Below are 18791 nucleotides of genomic sequence, written 5' to 3'. Positions count from 1 at the left end.
TGTTGGTTTCTTTATATTTTTATTTGGCTGACTTTGAACTCAGGATTTTCCTCCTTATATTTCCTGAGCACTGTGATTTCACTATATACATTTCAGAATGCTTTTTACCCCCAGACAGAAAATTAGTATCAGGAAATTGGAAATGTGGTCATATTCTAGAGTTGATATAAAGGACATCAGATTCTCAAATACAGCTTTCAAGTGATTGCTTGACTTAAGGGTCTCCAAATCCACAACAGTAAATCATAACTTTTTTTTATAGTTGAAAAATAAGGTCTGGAGATGTAGCTCAGTGGTAGAGTATGCTTACTTATCAGTCCCCAGTACTGTCAAAAATAGTTTAAATAAGTTGTGTAAACTAATCTATAAATATTTGTAAAATTTGTATGTCGTTTTACATATATTTTATAATTTTATTTATGAAATCTATGATAGAAAGCAAAGCTTTAAAGGAATTTTGTTTGTTCACTGTTATTTTTTTTAAGGCTGGGTCTCACTAGTAGCCTTGGTTGGACTGAAACTCACTATGTAGGGCAAGACTGGCCTTGAACTCATAATGATCCTCTTGCCTCTGCCTTCGGAGTGCTGGGATTAAAGGCTTTTGCTACCATACTTAGCCAAAAAAATTTTTATTTATTTATGATTCATAAGAGATACAGTTCATGAAATTGTTATGAACTTTAAACTACCTGTTCTGTTTGTTTTCTTGTTTGTGGCACTGAGGATCGATCTCATGGCTAGAAAAACACTGCCCCTGGGCTACATCCCAGCCCAGATTTAGAACCTCTTCCTCAGGGATTTTGTTACCTAGAAAAGTAGCTACATATACTGTGACAGGTGTCTCATTAAAACAAAAGCTTTTGAAGTTTACAGAAAAGAAAATTTAAATGATCTAAGGTGATTACTTTCATGTCGTAGACAAGGATTTAGGAGAAAATATTCTAGTTACAGGCTTTATATTGTCAAATCATTTGCTTCCTAACATATACCCTGAAACATCACGCTTCATAGCTTAAAGAAATCACAAAAATGAATGCTCTGAATTAGCTGGGGGAGGGAGGTGAATAAGCTAGGAATCAGGAAGCATTCTCCTAATGAACATACTTGATAATACCTTTATGAATGGTTTGGGCAGTTTTGGCTGTCGCCTCTTAAGTGCTGAATCATGTGCAAAGAATTTAAAGGGAAAATGCATTTACCAAGACCTTGAACTTTCTCCTTTGAAAATACTCTGGAAACATTTAAAAATCTGTAGCAAAAAAAGAATAAAAATTCAATCTGGGAGATCTGTGGGAAAAAGTTTATGAAAGATGTGAATAGGGAAAATACATATTTACAGACACTACAGTTTTGGAGGGGAAATACATATTTACAGATACTACAGTTTTGGAATAAGTCACTTGAAATTACATTTCATAGAGGTGGGTTTTGAAATATGATCGTTTCTTCTAAATATATCAAGCCATGATATATAATGTCTAAAAGTCAGTGAAATACATAAAGAAGCACCATTCTGAGTCATTCATTTAAAACCCTATTTTATCTCTTTACACCCCTCACCCCCCATTGATGCCCCGGAAGCAGGGTTTCAACGGGGGCGGGGAGGGGGGGACCACCTGTGGGAGCGAATGAGAGACAAGACATGAGAGACTGACAGCAAGACAGGATTCTGATCAAGCTGCAGTTTTTATTTCTCTCTGCAAGGCTTATATAGCATAGGAGGGGAGGGGGCAGGAAGGAGAGAAGGGGAAGAAGAGACGTGGGAGACTTGCTGGTCGAGCAACTGCAAGATGTGGGCTAAGGTCACTAGTCAGGGGCCATTTGTTCTGTTGCTAGGCTACCTGACCATGGAATGTTCTTTACATTCGGTTGCCATGGCACCTGACTGTGGAATGTTCTTATCTTTGGGAGCCTCCGGTTAGTAAACAGGTGTTACTGCTCTGGGGAAGGGCGGTGGGCTTATGACTTGTTCTCTGGCTTAGCTAGTACTTTCCATGGTTCATGTTTGGTTCCTGAAATCTTGGTCCCTAACACATTGATACTTAGTACTTTCTAACTAGTGATGACTGTGTCTTCAGATTAGTGTTCCACCTTATTTTGTAAACAGTGTAGAGATCCTTAGTTAATGCATGATCCATATTTTAAAAGATATATGAAATACATATTTTATATCTAGTGATTTTACTGTCTGTCAGAGATACTTCCATTACAAGTTCTTTTAGAACATGTTAATTTAATTTAATAGAAATTATGTTTCATAGAGAAGGATTTTGAGAATATAATAATCTTAACAGCACCATAATTTCATCAGTTGTCTTTTAGCAAATCTCTAAAGTGAATTTTGGTACTATATAATTTTACATTGTAATTTTCTTACTGTAGAAAATATAGGTAAACTGGAGAAAATTACTTGCCTCACCACAACAAACACAATTATAATTTAAACATCCCTTCTACATTTTAGACATACAAATTTATATTGAAAAATCATCAAATTTAAATTTATAATGAAAATAAAAAAGGATTATAAAAATGTATACCTACTTGTCCTGGAGTCATAGCTCAGTGGTACATTATTTGTCTAGCATGCACAGGGCCTTGGGGTTGATCCTTGGCTCTATATATTCTTTTAATGAGTGCTAGGGAAATTAATACCTGTCTTTTAATAGCTCTGAGTCATCAAATGCAATTACCATAGTGACTTGTCACTTTATTTTGTCCTTGGCTATAGATTAAAGTGCTCTGTATGATCTCACATGTTGAAGACTTCCTGCCTGCCACCATAATCCAGCTCCCTTCACTGCTGCACTTGTGCCCTGTCTTGTTTTCTTTGTCTGGTACATACGAACTGACAGTGAGATCCTCAGGTTTATTTGAGCTATGTTGAAATTAAGAGTAAATGAAAACTGAGTTGGAAAAGTTGTTAGAAAGAAAGTGAATAAAGTTACTGCTCTACCTCTAAAGCTCCTGTTTGCTTTGCCTAGTACTGTGTAGTGAGATTTCTAGTTAAGTACATATTAATGGATAAACTTAAGTGGCAGTTCTAAGTTTCAGAAAACTGGAAATATATCCTCAAATGTCAGGTTTCATGCTGAAAATGCTTTTGAATTTTGATCTGATTTTACTATACTTTGTGTAAGGCATATGCATAATGTAAGTAAGTATGTTTTTGCTAATATTTCATAGCAGTTATTTCTTCTCATGCAGGAAGATGAGAAGTTTTTGTCTGAAGTTTTTGCACAGTTAACAGATGAGGCTACAGATGATGATAAACGGCGTGAATTGGTAAGTTATTCAGTTTCTAAACTTGTTTTTATATGTTTCAGAAAACATTTTAAGATATTATGTGTGACATTCACGCACTCACAAATGCCCCTCCCCCAGGAAATTTAAATGCCTTATAGCATGACAGAGCTACAGACATTTGTTATAGTGGTAGGTATTTACATAATGAAGATTCAGAAACGAAACAACAGCTGGAAGGAAAACACTTCTAAAATAAATGAATGATAAATCATTTGGTTCCTTAGAAATGTTCACATTTTTTTCCCCCTGTTTTTCAAGCCAGGGCTTCTCTGTGTAGCTTTGGCTGTCCTGAAACTCACTCTGTAGACCAGGCTGACCCAAATTCACAGAGATCCACCTGGCTCTGCCTCCAGAATGCTGGGATTAAAGACATGTGCCACCACTGCAGGACGAAATGTTTACGTTTTAATGGCTTTTTATTTTGAGAGGTAACTGTATTTTAGAGGGGAAAGTAACAGTTACTATTTACCAGTGGTTAAAATTTTGTTGTGGTTTTTGCAGTTCCCTTAGTAATCCAGACACAGCTTTTTGCAGGATGGTTTTTTGGTTTTTTTTTTTATTTTTTTATTTTTTTTTTTTAATTTTGGTTTTTCGAGACAGGGTTTCTCTGTGTAGCTTTGCATCTTTTCCTGGAACTCACTTGGTAGCCCAGGCTGGCCTCGAACTCACAGAGATCTGCCTGGCTCTGCCTTCCAAATGCTGGGATCTCAGGTGTGCGCCACCACCTCCTGGCTGCAGGATGGTTTTGTTTTTGTTTTTGTTTTCTTTTTTTCTTTCTTTTTTTTTTTTTTTTTTTTTTTGTTTTGTTTTGAGCTGAGGACCGAACCCAGGGCCTTGCACTTGCTAGGCAAGCGCTCTACCACTGAGCTAAATCCCCAACCCCTGCAGGATGGCTTTTATGGAAGTGCCATATGTGGCATTTTTTTACATTAAGTTTAGAGAAGATCAGTGTTTGAGAAATAAAGCTAAGTTTACATTTAATATGATGCTGGAGTTTTGTTGTTGGTTTTTTCTATGTGCACATGCATATATCTATGTCTTTATTTATATTTTACATTGGGGGACTAGTTAGTGCACATATGCGTGAGCGGAAGTCAGAGGACAGCTTTGGGAGTTGGCGCTCTCGCTCTCTCTCTCTCTCTCTCTCTCTCTCTGTGTGTGTGTGTCTCTGTGTGTGTTATGTGGGTTCCTGGAGTCAGGCTCAAGTTGCCAGGCTTGAGAGCAAGTAACTCTACCCACTGAGTCATCTGGTCTACCCCAGGCTTTATTTTTAAAGAGACAAAGTTTACTTATTAACTGTTGCCCTAGGTTGGCCTCAAATTCTTGATCTTCCTGCCTCCTGAGTGCTGGGAAGATAGTATAAGCCAGTATGCTCAGCACTAGCTTTTAATATAGTTTCTAAATGTAAATTTTGAGGAACCAGGATATGTGAAAAGATGAGGTCCTTTAGAAGGATGAATTCCATACTCTGGTAGCTAAACTTATAATATGTGTGGTTTGGTCTTCATGTTTATTGACTTATCACTTTAATTTTTAACCTCACAGGTTAATTTCTTCAAGGAATTTTGTGCATTTTCTCAGACATTACAACCTCAAAACAGGGATGCTTTTTTTAAAACCTTGGCAAAATTGGGAATTCTTCCAGCTCTTGAAATTGTAATGGTAATTATGGTTTCTTGTGCTTTTGGAGTTGTGAATGTGTCATAAATTCATAATTTGGGATGGCAAAATATTTGCATAGTGCTGATTCATTCATCTCTTATTGAGACACCACAAGGATGATTTCAGTTACCAGATTTTAAGATTTGTACCATCAGTGTTCGTGTTTGTTTTTCAAAGACTTGTCTTTCCTTAAGTGACGCTGTGTTTCATAGAATTGGTAAGTTGTCTTCACTTTTCAATACAGTTAGTAGAATTAGGACATACTGAACCTAGGAGCCTTTAGTACGGGAGTAGGGTTATAATTCTCAAATTTCAATTACATGTATTTGGTTCATAGACGTTCAGATAAAAAAATTTAAATGAAAATAATTTTAAGTATTCATTTTAAAATAAGTGTCTTTTATGAAAATTTGTTTTCTTTGTGTATATGTGTGTTTATGTGAATGCATGCCACGTGTGCCTGTGTCAGTGGATTACAAGTGTACACCACTACACTCAGCTCTTGTGCTGACGCTTACGTATAAACTCTAAATTGTTGTCTTGTTTTCCAAGACAGTTTCTCTGTGTACCTCTGGATGTCCTCGAACTCAGAGATCCATCTGCCTTTTCCTCCCAAGTGCTGAATATTTCTTTTAAGATGGTAAAAAAACCATTAGAAATAAGTACTGAGCTGCTTCCAAATATAGGGGGAAAAAAGGGGGGGATATTTTAATTCAGTTTGGTGTCTTAATCTAAAAATTGGGAGGGGATACATCTATCTGGGGAAGGAAAAGAAGAGGTATTGCAGATTGAAGTTGAATGTTAATCTAAAAATCTAAGAGGTTATTCATGGATTTGAAAGAGAGGAGGGGAATGCAAGAATAACCTTAGTTACCGTCTCTAATGTAGCTTTCCTTTTGTCAGGGCATGGATGACTTGCAGGTCAGATCAGCTGCTACAGATATATTTTCTTATCTGGTAGAGTTTAGTCCATCTATGGTCCGAGAATTTGTGATGCAAGAAGCCCAGCAGAGTGATGATGTAAGTAATAATGCTGTAGTTCTTTCTGTGCTACCCATTGAGAAGAGCTAACTGTTGCAAAGAAGTCATAATCATAATCTTAAATTTAAGAATATATAGGACTAATGGAAGACATTTTAATCCTTTAGAAGTGCAGACCAAGCAGACCTTGTGTAACTAAAAATTTGTTTTTACTTATTCTTATTCTGTTCCCTCTTTTATTTTACAAATTCTTATTCAGTTCTTTTTTAAAATGGAATTGAAAGTTGAATAAGAAAAATATTGTATTTCCCCACTATAAAAATATCAATACAAAATGAGCTGAAGTTAAAGGTGTGCCTGCCTCTATTCAAAAATGCTGGCACTAAAGGCATGTGCACCATTGACCAGCTAACTACATTATAGATTTTTTTTAATGTGTTTTATTTTTAGTCTTAATATATGTTTATATTTTTGCTTTTTGCATTTCTTCGTTGCTTCTAATGTTTCTTGGCTTAGTGTTATTGTTTGTTTTGTTTTATTGTTGTTCTGCTTTCTGTTGTAAGATTTGTGTGTGCATGCATAAAGCACATTCACACAGATACTACCAGGGGCCAAGAGAAGTCATCAGATTCTTTGAATTTACAATCACAAGCAGTTGTCTGCCATCCAGTCTTTGTGTTAGAAACCAAACTTAGGCTGTCTACTTTTGCGTTGAGACAATTTGCATGTACATCAGACTGGCTTTAAATTCACAGCTCTCTGTTGCATGAATCCTAAATGATCTTATAATAAAAACTTGGAGCCAGATATTGAGGTAAATGCTGAAAGATCAGTGGAAACAAGCCACAGCCATGTCTCTCCTAATTCCTATCTCCTCCCACCTTATATTTCTTTCTCTGCCTAGCCATATCACTTCATGTCTCAGCCTTCCTAGTGCTGGGATTAAAGGTGTGTGATCCCAAGTGCCAGAATCAAAGGTATGTGCCACCACTGCCCAGTCCTCTGTGGCTAACTCTGGCTGGCCCTGTCCTCTGATCTTCAGGCAAGCTTTATTTCTTAGATTACAAATACATCACCACAGCCCTGCCTCGGTCTCTCAAGTGCTGTCATGCAGACGTGTGTCACTATCACTTTACATTTTTTACAGAAAGCTTAGAATGCTTCTATAGTTTAGACAATAAATAAGTAATAGTTTGAGCATGGTGTCTCATACCTGATCTCAACACTTTTGGGAGCCGAGACAGAAGGGTTGCCACAAGTTCAAGGCCAGCCTGGACCTTCTTACATACTCTGTTAGAACAAGACTTTTGTTGGTTTTTTGTTTGTTTTTTTAAACTCTTTTGGCTCTTTGTTCTTTGACTTTTTGTTCTTTTGGGGGACCCGCCACCCAGCTCCCAAATGAATCACACACATTTGTAAATGCCTAGCTTTAGCTTGACTTATTGCTTGCCAGCTTTTCTTAACTTTAAACTATCCCATCTACCTTTTGCCTTTGGACTTTCACCTTTCTCTTACTTCTGTAATCTTACTTACTCCGTGGCTGGCCCTGGTGTCTTCCTTTCCTTGTTTCTGCTCCTTCTCGTAGACTTCTATGTATTCTCTCTGCCTGCCAGCCCTGCCTGTCCTTTCTCCTGCCTCGCTATTGGCCATTCAGGTCTTTATTAAGACTATCAGGTGCCTTAGACAAGCAAAGTAACACAGCTTCACAGATTTAAACAAATACAACATAAAAGAATGCAACACGTCTTTGCATCATTAAACAAGTGTTTCACAGCATAAACAAATATAACACATCTTAAAATAATATTCTACATAAGACCCTGTCTGAACCAACATCCCCCCAAAACATTTTAAGTTAAGTATGTTCACCATGGTGGCTGTTTTTGGTTGGTTGGTTTTGGGGTGTGTGTTTAGAGGATATTGGTTGTGGGTTTTGTTTAGATTAATTTTTCACTTACGTGTCGGTAAGTGGTGTGTGTATGCTGGTATTTGGGGAGGCCAGAGTAGGATATCCATTACCCTGCAGCTGGAGTTCTAGGCAATTTTGAGCTGTCTGTTGTGGGAGCCTGTTTTCCTGCTGCTTGGACTTAACCTTTCAGCTGTCCCCAGGCCAACAGCTTCCATAGGAAACTTTTTTCTGCCCAATAAGCTCAAAGAAGAGCTTTTTTTACTACCTGTAACGCTCAAAGAAAGATCCCTCCCCCGTTTGTGTTCATAGCCCCCAAAGTTAGAAAATTGAGTTTTTCTGTCTAGTTGCCTTACTTACCTTAAATTTTTTCTACATAATTTTAGACGTCTAAGTTTTTACTACAGTATATTACTACATTATACTTTATACTTAAGTTTTCACAGATAGAAATTGAGAAAGAGATAGAAGTTAGAAATTTTGATAGAAGAGGTTTTTGCACTGCAGCATCAGACATTCTTCCAGTCTGTTTTTTTCCTTTTCTCTTGAAGATTAAAAACCCCTGCTCCTTATTAATATTCACATTCCATTACAACACCAGGCATACCCCTCTTTTTCCACTGGTAGGACCTGACAGCGCACTTTTGCCAAAAACTCTGTAATAAAACTATTACTTTCCTTTGTCTTTAGTCCCTATTACTTTGTCTTTAGTACCCTGTTCATTTATCTCTAGCCCCCCCCACCCTTTTTTTAAGCTGAGGATCGAACCCAGGGCCTTGCACTTGCTAGGCAAGCACTCTACCACTGAGCTAAATCCCTAACCTCTTTTTTTTTTTTTTTTCTTTAGTCTCTGTTCATGGCACCATTCTGCGGGGTGATTACCCACCAACCCCACAGTTCCCCAGAGTTTTCTTGAGTGCAAGCAGCAGGAAGTATTAGGTAGAAGGATTTAGATTGTGGAGATAAACAGAAAATAAAGGATAGCCTCCAGAGGGCCTGGAACTTATCCCAACAGGCCCTGACTGTCTCTGCTCCCAGAGTATTTATAGAAATGCTAAGGGGGGTGGAGCAAAAGACCTCCCCCCAGCACAACCAAGTGCAGACCATCTCAGACACCTGCACTCAGGCCCGTGGTCCTAATCATCCTCTCTATGAGGATCTGCTGGGTAAAGCCACGAGGAACCTGAAAACGGGCTCCCACAGTCTGTAATGGGTGCTGGGAACTGAACTCTGATCCTTTGGAAGAGTAGGACCTGCTTTTAACTGCTGAGCTGTCTCGCTAGACTCCTGAATACCAGATGATGCTAAACCCTAGTTTATTATTATCTCACTGTGATATTCTTAATGCCAGTCTTTATAGAAGATAACTGACATTAATATTTCTGTTGAAATTAACATTCTATCTTTGATTCCTATATGGTTAAAAGGTATTCATCTTAAATAACCATAAATCTCAACTCATACTAAAATAATCATGAACAATTAACTTTTTAAAATTCTTAACTCTTAAAAATTTGATTTGTTTTCATTAGCAGTATTTTCTTGTTTATGTTTAATTGATAACAGAGAATTAGTTACTAATTTTTCAGAATGAAAACTAAGTTTCTGTCCTTGGCCCCTCTCTTTGAGACTAAGGTCTTATGTTGCTTTAAGCTGGCTTTGAGATCACGTGTTCAAGCAATCCTTCCACCTCAGTATAGTGTGTAGTGCTGCCCACTTTCCCTTTTCCTTAAACTTGTAGTCTGAAAAGAACATTCATTCATTCATTTTATTTTCTTTTATTCCCCTACTCTTAAGATAGGGTCTTAAGTACTACATTACCATTATGTAACTGAGGCTCACCTTAAGCTTTTTCTCCTGCTTCTGCTTCCCAAGTGTTGGCATATGCTACCATGCCCAGTTAATGCAGTGCTGGGCATCATACCCAGGCTTTGTGCATGCCTGGGCAGGTCCTCTATGTGCTAAGTATGTCCCCAGCCACTTCCTGAGCTGTATAATGTTACCGAGCATGATATACATATACTATACCATTTTATATAGTTGTAAGTATATAACATTTTAGTGTCTGCAGGGATTGGTGGTCTAGAACCAAGCTTGCCTTTTCGTGAACCATATGGCAACTATATTACTTTTAGGTGGATTTGGTAGTATATTGCAAAGACTAATTTTTAATTGATGAGCTGAGTGCTTTTGGGACAAGATCTTGCTGTCCCATATTTCTATATACTGCATAACCTCCAAATCTGTGGTTCACTTGAGTACATATAGGATCTGGGCATATGAAATACAGTTTATTTATAATAATATAATAATAATAGGTGTTTGGCTTGTCCTACAGCTCACCTGACTAATCTCCCTAGGATCTTTTCTTTTGTGATAGCTATTGTTTAACCAGTTGTCATTTTTTTTTTTTTTCATGTTTTGCTCATTTCTGGTAGGCGAATAAATCCAGTTGTCACTAAATCTTGGTCAGAAGCAGAAACCTGGTTGGATTCTTATTTTTGAAGCAAATTGTATTGTACTTCACTGGGTTATATTTGGGATTGGGCTGTTTGTGGATTCATGCCTTTTTATTGCTTTCTTCCATAATTGTTTCTCACTAGAATGAAACTAAGATTTTTTTTTTCTTTTTTTAAACCCATTTGCTAGCCTTGATAGCCCAACATTCAGGAGCAGAGGCAGGTTGTTTCCCCGAATTTGTCTCAGACATTTCTCAATCGTGATGTTTTGTTTAGCATAGTCCTAGCAGCAGTGGGCTATCCATTTATTTATACCATTATAGCTAGAGTGTGTTACAGGTACATCATCTAGGTTTGTATAACTATCTTAGTTACTTTTCTACTTCCGTGACAAAGCACTGTGAACAAGACAACATACGGAAGAGTTTATTGGTGCTTACAGTTCCAGATGGTGAGTCATGCAATAGGGCATGACAGCAGACAGGCAAGAATGGCATATCAATCACATCACAAGCAAAAGGCAGAGGGTGCTAATTGGGAAGCCTCCAGACCCATCTCTAGAGACAACGCCTATATGTTCCCAAACAGTTGTACCGACTGGGACCAAATATTCAAATCCATGAGCTTGTAGGGCCGTCCTCACTCGAACCACTATAATTACAGAAAGATGCTGTTAGAGAAAGAGTCTAATAACAGATTGCTTAGAGTATACTTTTGATGACAGAATGTTTTTCCTTTAAAACTGACAATCACTTTTTCCTACGGTAATGCTTAAGATTTCTGTTAAAAAAGAAAAAAAAAATAGTGGTTCAGTCAGTAAAGTGCTTTGCCACACAAGCATGAGTACCAGAGTTTGGGTCCCCAGAACCCATGTCAAAAAACAAAAACAAAAACAAAAAACCCTAACACCTGTAATCCCAGTGCTGGGTTAATGAAAACGGGATGTCTGTGTGAATCAGTAAGAGTCCCTGTCTCAAAAAGTAATGTGTAAGCTGGGCAAGGTAGCACACACCTTTAATCCCAGCACTTGGGAGGCAGAGGCAAATGAATCTCTGTGAGTTCAAGACCAGCCTGGTCTACAGAGTGAGTTCTAGAGTTCCAGGACAGCCAATGACTCCATACAGAGTCATCTCAGAAAAACAGCAATCAAAAAGGATGCTGGACATTAGGCTTCTGTACACACATACACAAAGAATAAACTTATGTAACAATAAACCTGATATTAAGTCACTTTATGATATTCTCAGATCTTGTGAAAAGTTGTATGCCAAGTTACTGCTTGCGCTTTTTCTAGGACGAGTTTTCTGTTTAAAGATTGAAATGATCATATGTGTTTGATCAGCCTATTGATTTATACCCAGAGCTAAAACTTAGAATGTCTCTGTCTCTCTCTGTGTGTCTTGTCAAGGTCTTACAGAAACATATTTTCTTTCAGGATATACTTCTTATAAATGTGGTGATTGAGCAAATGATCTGTGATACTGACCCTGAACTAGGAGGTGCAGTTCAGTTAATGGGACTTCTTCGTACTCTAATTGATCCAGAGAACATGTTGGCTACAACTAATGTAAGAACTCACTGAGATTAAAGATGTTTTGGACTTATCAGTCTTAAATGGTTTTATAATAAGATTTAAAAAAAAAACAACAACAAATTCTTTGAAAAGTATTTGTACTTAAAAACCAATGGTATTCTCACAATTAATTTTCAGTAAATACAGCGTTGTTATCTGTTCAGCTTTTTGTTGTTAGCTTTTTCGTTTATTTGTTATGGGTAGAGGGTATGCTGTGGGGTATGCATGGAGGTCCAAGGGTAACTTGCAGGCAGTAGCTCTGTGATGCTACCACATGGGACCCACAGACGAAACTCAGGCTTGGTCATGATTGACAGCAATACTTTTATGTGGTCTTTTTTTTTTTTTTTTTTTTAAAGATTTATTTATTTATTATGTATCCAGTGTTCTGTTTGTATGCATCTCTGCAGGCCTGAAGAGGGCACCAGATCTCATTACAGATGGTTGTGAGCCACCATATGGGTGCTGGAAGTTGAACTCAGGACCTCTGGAAGAATAGCCAGTGTTCTTAACCTCTGAGCCATCTCTCCAGCCCCAACATGGTCTTATCATAATAAAAAGCAAGAAAATTGATGTAAAACAAAGTTGTTTTGGTTTTTTTTTTTTTTTTTATTGTTTGTTTTTGGTTTTTGAGACAAGGTTTCTCTGTATGTACCTGGCTGTCTTAGAACTCCCTCTGCAAACCAGACTGGCCTAGAATTTACACAGATCTGCCTGCCTCTGCCTCCCGAGTGCTGGGATTAAAGGCGTGCACCACCACCACCACCACCCACCCGGCTCAATCCTAAGATTCTTTTTTGTTTGCTTGTTTGGTTTTTTTTTTTGTTTGCTTGTTTGGTTTTTTTTTTTTTGTTTTGTTTTGTTTTTGCTTTTTTGTTTTTGTTTTTCGAGTCAGGGTTTCTCTGTAGCTTTGGAATCTGTCCTGGACTAGCTCTGTAGACCAGGCTGGCCTCGAACTCACAGAGATCCACCTGCCTCTGCCTCCGGAGTGCTGGGATTACAGGCATGCACTACCACCGCCCGGCTAAGATTCTTAATTACATAAATCATGAAAGGTTCAAGGAGGATTCCAGGATATTAATAGCGGTTATATCAATATGAAATAATCATTTTTTTCCTTAAAATTCCCTCATAATTAGAGTTTGTACATTATTTTTAAACTGTTGTAAGTTAATTGACCCAATATTTAATAAGGCAGTAATCTTCTAAATTATAACTTTCATTCTTTAAGGAACAGATTTGAATTTCATCTTTTCATTCAGTAGCCTGATAAATTGTTTCGGTAGTTTTTCAGATTTGGATAAGCAGTGAAATGTAGGGCGTCAGTGCCTCTTCACTCCCCCCCCACACACACACACACTTAAGGAATGAACCCAAGACCCTGTACATACTAGTCAAACGCTTAAGCATCAAAGTACATTTGCAAGTCCTCGAATTCCAATTTTTAATCACCTAAAATATTTACAATCATAATCCCAGGGAAAGGCGACTCAGCAGGTAAGTGCATTTGGTCTCTTGCAGTACAGAGTTTAGTTCCTTGTACTCGTGGTTGGCAGTTTACATCCACCAAGGATTCCAGGCCCCTTTCTGGCATCTACAAGCATCCACATGCATGTGTGTACACATATATGCACGTGAATGAAAATAAATTTTTAAAATCATAATCCTCGCAGCTTTCAAGTACCCAATGCATTACTATTGGTTGTGATCACCATGTTGTTCAGTAGATTGGTCTATTGGTGTATTCTTCATTACACTTCAGACTGCCCGCATCTTTAAGTTTCTGAATTTCCTTGGAAAAACTGTTTCTACTTTTTTTCACTTTCTTTTTTTTTTTAATGTCTAATGTGAATTATTAGACTTCATATCTGGAATTCAAATTGAAGTATATGTATCTAAGTTTGCTTCTTTGACTCCAGGTAGTTTAAGATTCTTTTACATTATCTTAAAGTACTGTTGTTAGAGTGTGACCTTCACTGCTAATTCTTGAAAATCTTTCTTAAATGCAAAGGTAATAAAGTGTTTTATTTTAACATTTTATTTCAGAAAACTGAAAAGAGTGAGTTTTTAAATTTCTTCTACAACCATTGCATGCATGTCCTCACAGCTCCACTTTTGACCAATACTTCAGAAGACAAACATGAGAAGGGTAAGATATGATGACCATAAAATATTGCTTTATATGACAGGGAGGTTATTACTGAAAGATTTAAAGTGCAATATGAAGTCATGATTGTCCTTGTTCGAGAATGTCTTTGGTAAGAACTATCAATGCATAATTTGTGGAACAAGGGTTTTCTTCCTAGTGTGTAATTTTTATTGCTTCTCCATATTTGTTGCATAAGTTATGCTCATGACTTACTAATGACAAGTTCTAGTTTATGAATTAAAGTGGAATGGAGACAAAGATAGTTTTGAAGCATTGTGAGTAAAGAACTGTTTAGGCATTTGTAGCTGTATAGGTCCAGTTTGGCAGCAATTTTTGGTTTAGAGGAGTAACCAACTAAGAGGATGCCATGGTCAGATGTGGCAATAGGCTTATAATTCCTGTACTGAGAGGTGGAGGCAAGAGGTTCAGGAATTCAAACCCAGTTCTAGCTACCTAGTAAATTTAAGGCTAGCCTGGGCTATGAGTCCCTGTCTTAAAGGAGACAGGGGAAATCAATCAAGATAATGTTTATGAAATTAATAAAAGTTACAACATAGGCATACCTCATTTAATAACTCTTAATTTAATAATTGCTTTCTGATTATATACCCTAAAGAGAATTTTTACATTTACATGATAGGTTCAGAACTGTTACTATATTACTTATGATAGGAAAATGAACAGATTGTAGAATATCTATAGAATGGAAGATTGCAATTAAAATAATTGAAATGAATTTTGGTGTATCAATTTGATTATCAAAACTGCTAAGTTGCCAGATGGTGGTGGCACACTGATTTAATTCTACCACTTGGGAGGCAGAGGCAAGTAGATCTCTGAGTTTAGGGCCAGAAACTCTTTCTGTGGACCAGGGGTAGGGAGGTGTTAGGTAAGCTTTAAAAAAAAGGAAAAAAGGAAGCATGTTCCAGAAGATTTTTGTTGTAGTATGTAAGTTAAAATAGTTCATTTTCATGGTCATTTTAACACTTACACCATAAGCAAATATATAGCTAATACTGTTAATAGATGTATATGTACTGCCTGTTGGCTTTATCAATACTATCTTAACATACTTTTTTGAGTAAAAAAAAAAAAAAAAAACCAGTATATTGGAATTTTCTGTGTGCCACTTCACCTTCTTGGTCCCACTATACTACAACTTCAATTCCTAAGGATATGCCTAAGAGTTTTGTCTCCTGTACTAGCTTCTGTTCTTATGGTTTATGTATGTATTATTTTTCCATTTCATATTTGATTTAAGTTTACTTCTGTTGAGATCTATTCATAGTGATGTCTAGGTTCCTTAGGTATTTTAAATCTGGCATAGATAGTATTATGAGTATTAGCAGTTTAAGCATTCTTTTTCTTGTGTACATTAGTTTCAAGCTTTCCCCAGTTGTAAATAATGTTCCTGTGTGCATTCTGGAATTTTTCTGTGCAAATGAGCTCTAAAAAGTATCCTTTTGCCAGGCACATATTTTTAAGCATAAACGCATTATTAAAGTATGCATTGCTCCGAAGTTTTAAACTTCCAGCATTTTGTGTTTTTAATGTGATGCAGAAATATACCTAATTGTTAAATGGTAAATAAAAAGAAAAATACGTGTCTGTCTTACCTGTTTGTAATCTCACCTTTTTATCAGAGCACTTTCACTGTTACTGTCTTCTTTCTTTGTTATTTGTGAGACAGGGTTTCTCTGTGTAGCCCTAACTGTCTTGGAATTCCCTGTGTAGACCAGGCTGGCCTCAAACTCAGAGACCCACCTGCCTCTGCCTCTGCCTCTGCCTCTGCCTCTAGAGTGCTGGGATTAAAGGTGTGCACCACTATGCCTGGCTCACTACTATATATTTTAATAATCTACCTCTGTACCTAATTCTGTAAAAGATATGTAATATTCAACCAAAGTAAGCAACTCAATAGTTATTATGAAATTAAAAAGAAATTATGAGTGAGGTTTTTTGTATATTGTGAAATATTAGGAAAATGTAAGATTGTTAGCTGAAATAGTTGATTTTAATTTTTCTTTTAAAGATAATATGCTTGGATCTAACAAAACCAATACAATTTGCCCTGGTAAGTAAAAATAAATATTTTATGAGTACAAATTATGAGGTTTTTCTTAATCAGTATAGGGTGTGGGGTGTGTGTGTGTGTGTGTGTGTGTGTGTGTGTGTGTGTGTATGTGTGTGTGTGTGTAGATAAGTATTTTTCAACATAAAATAAAATCCAAGGATAGACTTGCCCTTTTATTATAAGGAAGAAAGTCTACTTTCCAACTATAAAAGATAAGAAACATTGTTTTCTCTGTAAATTTGTTGTTGTTTTAACATTGCTTTGAGAAATCATTATCTGTAAGTTGATAATTTAGTTCTTATATTTTAGATGTAATTGACTACAATCCCATAGGATCCACACTTTAGCACAGTGCTATACTTGGTCTATGAGTCCTCATCTTTTACCATTTGTTTCTCTTTTTAGAATATGCATCTAGGCTATTGGCTTGATGATATTGAAGCTATGTGCATTTAAAATTACGTTCTTTCTGCCAACCTTATCAAAGCCCCAGGAGAAACAACAAAAATCTAGGAGACCTTCCACAGGAGAGTGTTCAGAGATTGAGTTAAAGTGACTTCTTAACTTAAAATAGAACAGGGAAAACAATATAATTAACAGTACAGATCACTGTTTTAAAATATCTTTTGTGTAGGTCTGGAAAATGGCTTAGCAGATGAGCCTGGAGACCTGTGTTCCATCCCTAGAACCCACATAAAGGTGGAAAGGAGACATTGTCCTTTGACTCCCACATGATTCCCACACATACATCACACACAAACACAATAATACCCTTTAAAACTTCCCATAGAGCTAGAGAGATGGCTCAGCAGTTGCAAACACATTCTGCTCTTGGGCAGAAGGTCTGAGTTCACTTTCTAATACTCATTTCATAGCTCAAACTGCCTGTAACTAACTTAATCTCCAAAGTATAAGGCTGTCTCTTCTGGCTTTCAAAGGCACCTGCACTCATGTGTACATATACTTAAAAATTAAAAATAACAAATCTTACATAATTAAAAATAAAAAATATGAGAAACTTTCATGGTTAAGGATTAGTTCTAATTTTGCATCGGGTATATTGGCTGTTACAGAACTTAGTTTGGAACAAGTAAGACTCTTTTCTTGCATTTGACATAAAAACAGTGTTAGAAGTACCAGAGTTTTATTTTGTGTGTTTGAAGGCCATTTTGTTAATAAAAGAATGCTGCATTATTTCCAGAAGCAGTCAAGATCCATAAAATGAGTGGACTACAGAGGCTCTTCTCTTCCAGAGAAACAGTTCAGTTCCTAACACCCACATTGCACAGTTCACAGCTGCCTGGAACACCCTCTCCAGGGGACCCACATATTCATCTGGCCTTCATGGGCACCTGTACATGTGTGGCATGAACACACATGAGGGAGTTGGGGAGGATATGTTCAAGTGTGTAATTTTCCTGTTAAAATCAAATAGTTGTACTAGATGGCATTGATTGTGTTAACTTTTTATTTGGCTGGATTCTGTAATTTCCTCTCGGTAGTATTTCTTTTCTAAAACATTATAAAATGATTATTTATATTAAGTCCTTGGTAGATATTAAAGTTTGATGTACAGTTGTTTCATGAAGCAGAGCATCTTTAGAAGGGTAACCAAAAAGGTAGCTTCAGTGATCTGAATGGCATGAGTTGGTGTATTCAAGGTGGTTACTGATAAAATCTCAGTGAAATAGTTTTTGTTTGATACTTAAATAGCAAAAAATAACATTTTTCTTAAAGATGGCTTTTTTAAAATGTCAAACTGCACTGGGACTACACAGACAGCACAGTTGGTAGAGATTACATGTAGGCTATCTTCTGGTCCCCAGACCTCACAAGGTAGTAGGAGAGAGCCCACTCCTGAGAACTGTCCTCTGCAACCACACTAGCACCACCATGCACATACATGAATAAATTTAAAAGAAATTGCATTGAGCCACTTCAGGCAAGAACTTTTGAGGCCTTTTGTTCATATTTGCAGTGATAGCACTCTAAGAATACATTGCAAGGAAAAAGTCTGTGTAACAGGCTTTATTATCACATTTGTATATTTATATTGGGCTTTTCTTTCTGTTACTACATTTTTTAACACAAGAACCTTAAAACAGATACTTTTAAATAGTCTACATATATAAAAGTAATATTTATGTACCCTTTTAAAATTATATAAAATGTACTTTTTGCTCTAAGATATAGAATGTATTTATTCTCATTAGGTGTATTATATTTATTCTCACTAGATATCTTTCTTTTATAGATAATTATCAAACAGCACAGCTACTTGCCTTAATTTTAGAGTTACTCACATTTTGTGTGGAACATCACACATACCACATAAAAAACTACATCATGAACAAGGACTTGCTAAGAAGAGTTTTGGTTTTGATGAATTCAAAGCACACTTTCTTGGCCTTGTGTAAGTAATACTTTAATGAGCATTTTTGTAAAATTGGTTTAAGAAATACTTTTTAGTAGAGGTAAGTGCCAATTCATATGAAGTCATCTGCTTTTTAGCAGTGTATGTGATGTTAATGAGATGGCTAAGAGAACCAATTGCTTCTGTTTCGTGTTCTGTTATCTGAGGGCAAAAGCAAAAGGAGTGAGACATAGTGGTTTCTTACATGCATATTGCTTACATTTAGATTGAATTGAATTATCCTAGGTTTTTTGGAATACAGTTCCAT

At 36.7% G+C, this 18791-nt stretch overlaps 1 protein-coding gene across 4 annotated transcripts in view; it reads left to right on the top strand.

Moving 5' to 3' along the window:
* The window catches only part of Ppp4r3b (protein phosphatase 4 regulatory subunit 3B), a 60153-nt gene that overhangs the window by 22677 nt on the left and 18685 nt on the right, over window positions 1–18791 (top strand). For all 4 annotated transcript variants that reach the window (XR_004946043.1, XM_036200544.1, XM_036200545.1 and 1 more), the window contains 7 exons: window positions 3208–3285; window positions 4852–4968; window positions 5872–5988; window positions 11750–11881; window positions 13934–14036; window positions 16069–16110; window positions 18365–18523. Coding sequence is in view for 3 of the 4 variants with exons in the window: in XM_036200544.1 (XP_036056437.1) it covers window positions 3208–3285; window positions 4852–4968; window positions 5872–5988; window positions 11750–11881; window positions 13934–14036; window positions 16069–16110; window positions 18365–18523 (748 nt within the window). In the remaining variant the exon portion in view is untranslated. The remainder of the gene's footprint in view (window positions 1–3207; window positions 3286–4851; window positions 4969–5871; window positions 5989–11749; window positions 11882–13933; window positions 14037–16068; window positions 16111–18364; window positions 18524–18791) is intronic.

This window comes from Onychomys torridus, chromosome 10, assembly GCF_903995425.1.
Source record: "Onychomys torridus chromosome 10, mOncTor1.1, whole genome shotgun sequence".
In the NCBI taxonomy this organism is placed as follows: Eukaryota; Metazoa; Chordata; class Mammalia; order Rodentia; family Cricetidae; genus Onychomys; species Onychomys torridus.
This window is presented reverse-complemented; position numbering and strand designations above follow the sequence as displayed.